Here is a 4,777-nt window from a genome sequence, read left to right on the forward strand (position 1 = left end):
CTAATGTGAGACTTGGAACTTGTTTTTTTTTCAAAACTTTTCTATGTGGGACTTGAGAGTTTTTTAGATTTTATACCTAAAAGTTCTCACTAAAGATTTTCAACAAACCATATTCCGACAATTAAGTAATTCCAACAGTTAAAAAACAACTTTTTTCACTTCATTCCTTAAACCTTTCATTCTAATCATTTGAATACTTTATAATTCTAAACATAAGAAAGATATGAAAGTGGTGTACATTTTCCTTGTTTCAGTGGTCCTGATACTTCCCTTCCTGATCAAAGCAAGTCTCACCGAAAGACAACACGTTTTGTTCCACACTAACGAGTGAAATTGCAGCAAATATGGTACCATGTGATATATGTGTAAAAAGTAAGAGTTTGGTTATATATATATATATGATTGATACATAACTTGATAAATGAAATAAAACATGATGTTAAATCAAAAGAGTATTATAACATATAATTGAGTTGGTCTACCTTAATCAAAAATGTTAAATTCTATCTAGTAATATAATTGTATTAAATGTTTGGTAATGAAAATATTTGTGGTTAAGGAAAAGAAGTAGAACGTTTTATTGAGTGGTCCTTAGTCTTCACTCCTCACCCCTACGGAAGGAGTCATTCTCTTGTGGATCAAAGCAATGTCGCCCACCGACAACGTGTTTGTTCCACTCTTGACTCTAACAAGTGAAATTGCTGCAATGGTACCATTTTGTGGTGATGCACTTGAAGGGGTGAATTTTGATATGTATTTGATATACTTTGAAAAATAAAATACAACAGGATGAAAACATTTTATTTTAATGAAGGAGATGAAATTACTAATCGTAATCATTAATAAATAAAATATCAGTTTGTGATATAGTTACTTCTCTATCTAGGAGAATTTGTGGAATAATATATTATAAGAAAAAGAGGTAATGAAAATATTATATGAGTTTTTTGTATTATCATTATATCATTTACTATCCATTTTTTCATTACGATTGACTCTTAAATAAAAGTAAACAATAAATTTGATAAATGATACTCTGATAACATATACAATTTTATATTATCAATATATAGATATTACAATTGTATATTATTTTTCCTCATATTAACATTAGAAAACTTCTCGTTCCATCATAATCTCGCCACACGACAAACGTTTCCAAACTTCTCTTGAGTTTTGATTTAATGCTAACAGGAATTTTCGCCAAATTTAAGTAAAGGGGACCAAGGAGTAAATACTTGATATACTTGATACTTGATGAACCTTAGATCCTATGTTCCTAATTTTTGTTTGTTTTCATGTCCCAACTCAATCAAATAACACTAAATAATATGAATACATTATTTTTTTATCTTTTATCTTTCTTTTTAAGCATGTGTCATATTTCAATTGGCTTGAGACATGATGAAACATGAAAAGTGGAACATGTGATCTCCATTCAATCATTGATACTCTCTCATCAGTCACTATTGTGTGTTAGTGATATAATTTAATTATGTTTAAACCATTTTTACCTACTTCATCTAATACCCTTAAATCCGAGAGAAAAGATGCATGTTCTAAATTTTTTATACGAATTATTCATTACTCATATTTAATATTTATTGATTTAGATATTACAATCTAAATCTTAATACAATGTTTGAACATTCTCTACTTTATTGGAGGAATTATAAGGCAATGTACCCCTCCTAGGAGACTCTAGAAAATTAAATTTAGAAAATCGGAAATAAAATATGGATGTTAACGTTATTGCACGAACCTAAGTATATTTTATTTCTCGTAGGTTAACCAACCTTTCAGAAGAAAAAAACTTTAAGACTTTAACCATGAGAGACTCTAAACTTAAATATAAAAAATATTAAGGATGATGAATATTATTATCGTGTAACCAACTAAGATCATTCATGCCAAGATCTTTCCACTGGGCATTTCTCTCTCTTTTATACTACACACCTATCATGAACTTTTTTATATAAGCTTATTATTACTATCATTATTAATGCACGTAATAATAATTTTTGTAGGTAAGTTACATCTCAAACGTTTATTAGAATTAATGTTTTTACAAATGTATTCAAAGATTATCCACTACAAAGTTACCATATCTATAATGAAATCCAAATTCATACATTTATGCTATATGAGTCAAGTGCTTAAGAATTAGAATGATCTTTGTTAGGAAGTCTATATTTTAAATTTATCTAAATCGATTTGTTTAGATATATTAAGTCATGATTAATGTATATTTTGAACATGAATAGTTTTTTCTTTCTAATTTAAAATGTAATATTCAATTAATATTTTTCAGTGCAAAAACAATTAATATTTAATATAATTATTTGTTATATTGAAAATATTATATAAGTTGGACAAATGGAAATTAATAGAGGGGCAGTGGAGCACAAATATTTACACTATTATTTAATATTGGCTGGTTTAGTGGAGTTATGATGCTGATGAAGAAAATGCATAAAAAAATAAAAGGAAAATAATATATATTATACTGTTGGTCTTTAAATATAATATAAGAACAATTTTACATTAAGTGTAAAAGAGAAAGCAATAACTATGGGGAGAAAATTCCTTTTCTACTATTTTATGTACAACATGTTATGTTGTGACTTGCGACTACGTGAATTTAGAAGTCAGAGCATCTGAAATTCAGCATTGGACCGTGCGTATTTGACTGGGATGACCAAAAATGTTATAAATAAATTTTTATTAATCTAAATTTAAAATTAATTTTGAATAAAATAATTGTAAAAATTATCAAAATTTTATTTTTCTTCATATTTTAATACTGAATTCTTTAGATAGAATCTCAACTCGTCAATTTATCTTGTTTATAGAGAAAGAATATTAATACAACTTCAAAAATTATTGCATGACTCAACATTATTGGTTTTATTCAAACTTTTACTATAAATTTAAAATAAATAAATTAATTTTGAATCATTAATACAAAACTATTCAATATAGAACATTAACCCTATTTTTTTTACTTTTATATATTTTAAGGTTATACGTATAATTTAAAAACTCAATGATGTAGAATTTTAATATAATATAACTAAAATAATCATTTAATATATATTGAAAACTAATGTATACACATACAATTCATGTGAACCTCATAAATTTACTTAGCAAGTCATTCTTTTTATTTAAAGACTCTATACAATCATCCTAAAAAGAGCCTTCTAAAACTCCAACCTATGATATCATGAGCTTATAACTAAATTTTTTATTAACTTACTACTTTAATAATAAATAAGGATATTGTTAGAAAATATAAATATGTATTAAAACATCATAAGATTTAAAATAACATCCAAAGATTAAATATGAAAATATAGTAAAGGAGAGAGTATCATTGAATAATTTCTCAGCAACTTAATTGGCCCATGTACGACGATTATTAATTTGTCGGTATTGACGGCCTATGATGTATTGCCAGATTTATCTAATTTTCAACGCACAGTGCATTATGATTCCTGCCTTGTGTCAGAGTCACCTAACCCTTCCTTCGTGGGAAACTTCATTTTATATTTAGAAACTGTAATTCACGTATTTGAAAAAGTGAAAATCAATTCAAATTTGTGCTTGACACACCTATAAATAAGTACCCCCTCGAAGTTATAGTTCACAGCTACATAACATTCTCTAGTACAAACATCTAAGACCAACATTTCTTATTACCCAAAAGGCTTGACGCAGCCCTCAGCTTCTTTCTCTGACTTAGATTTCACCAATTTCATTTCATTAAGCACTAAACAATGGAACAACCTCAATTATTGTCTAAGATAGCCATGGGTAATGGACATGGTGAAGACTCACCATACTTTGATGGATGGAAAGCTTATGATGAAAACCCCTATCACCCCACCATGAATCCTAATGGGGTCATCCAGATGGGTCTAGCAGAAAATCAGGTATATATAAAGCTTCTTATCTCACTTCTCACAATTGCATAGATGACTCTGTTTTGAAATCGTGAAACAATAGTTACGACTTGAACACATGAAAATAGTCAACCCAAAAGACTAGTCACTAGTCTATTAGCTTAAAGAAACTTATGACTTAAAATAGCACATTCAGTTTGTTATCCTACATAATGTGAGACTCTTAATCTGTCTTGGTGTAATTTTGGATGTTTGATTTCAGACACTAACTCTACCGACTGAGTTGACTCCAGGACATCTAATGTTCATGTTTTTACCCATGTATTATCTTCTTTTTTCTTGTTGGGTTTAACTCAATTATCTTAAATTTGCAGCTTACTTCTGATTTGGTAGAAGATTGGATAATGAGTAATCCAGAAGCATCCATTTGCACTCTAGAAGGAGTGCATAATTTCAAGGCCATGGCTAACTTTCAGGACTATCATGGTCTTTCAGAGTTTAGAAATGTGAGTAGCAATTGTTACATTCATATAAAAGAATGACATATTTGAGTTTGATTAATTATACACTAACTAATATTTAATTTGCACAGGCTGTGGCTAAATTCATGTCAAGAACAAGAGGGAATAGAGTCACATTTGACCCTGACCGTATTGTCATGAGTGGTGGTGCAACTGGAGCACATGAAGTCACTGCCTTTTGTTTAGCAGATCCTGGTGATGCATTTTTGGTGCCTACTCCTTATTATGCAGGGTAAGACCTTCATTTCAATTTCTATCTCCTTTTATTTATGTCATCATTGTTTTTTGAGAATAATATATCTCCTTATATAAGGAGATAACTTATCTCTTCTAGCCAGTAAAAATGTGACA

The 4,777-nt window shown here is 28.7% G+C and overlaps 1 protein-coding gene across 1 annotated transcript; it reads left to right on the forward strand.

Moving 5' to 3' along the window:
- On the forward strand, positions 3,636-4,710 carry LOC109350768 (1-aminocyclopropane-1-carboxylate synthase-like). The gene is made up of 3 exons (XM_019592065.1): positions 3,636-3,935; positions 4,280-4,411; positions 4,498-4,710. The coding sequence occupies exons 1-3, from the start codon at positions 3,780-3,782 to the stop codon at positions 4,660-4,662; spliced, it is 453 nt and encodes a 150-aa protein (XP_019447610.1). The 5' UTR covers positions 3,636-3,779; the 3' UTR covers positions 4,663-4,710.

This window comes from Lupinus angustifolius, chromosome LG06, assembly GCF_001865875.1.
Source record: "Lupinus angustifolius cultivar Tanjil chromosome LG06, LupAngTanjil_v1.0, whole genome shotgun sequence".
Classification (NCBI taxonomy): Eukaryota; Viridiplantae; Streptophyta; class Magnoliopsida; order Fabales; family Fabaceae; genus Lupinus; species Lupinus angustifolius.

Bases quoted from the DNA above. Each gene is read 5' to 3' on its own strand.
- LOC109350768 (XM_019592065.1), top strand. From the start codon at position 3,780: ATGGAACAACCTCAATTATTGTCTAAGATAGCCATGGGTAATGGACAT. The intron at 3,936-4,279 runs GTATATATAAAG...TTAAATTTGCAG, and splicing joins TGGGTCTAGCAGAAAATCAG to CTTACTTCTGATTTGGTAGA. The intron at 4,412-4,497 runs GTGAGTAGCAAT...TAATTTGCACAG, and splicing joins GTCTTTCAGAGTTTAGAAAT to GCTGTGGCTAAATTCATGTC.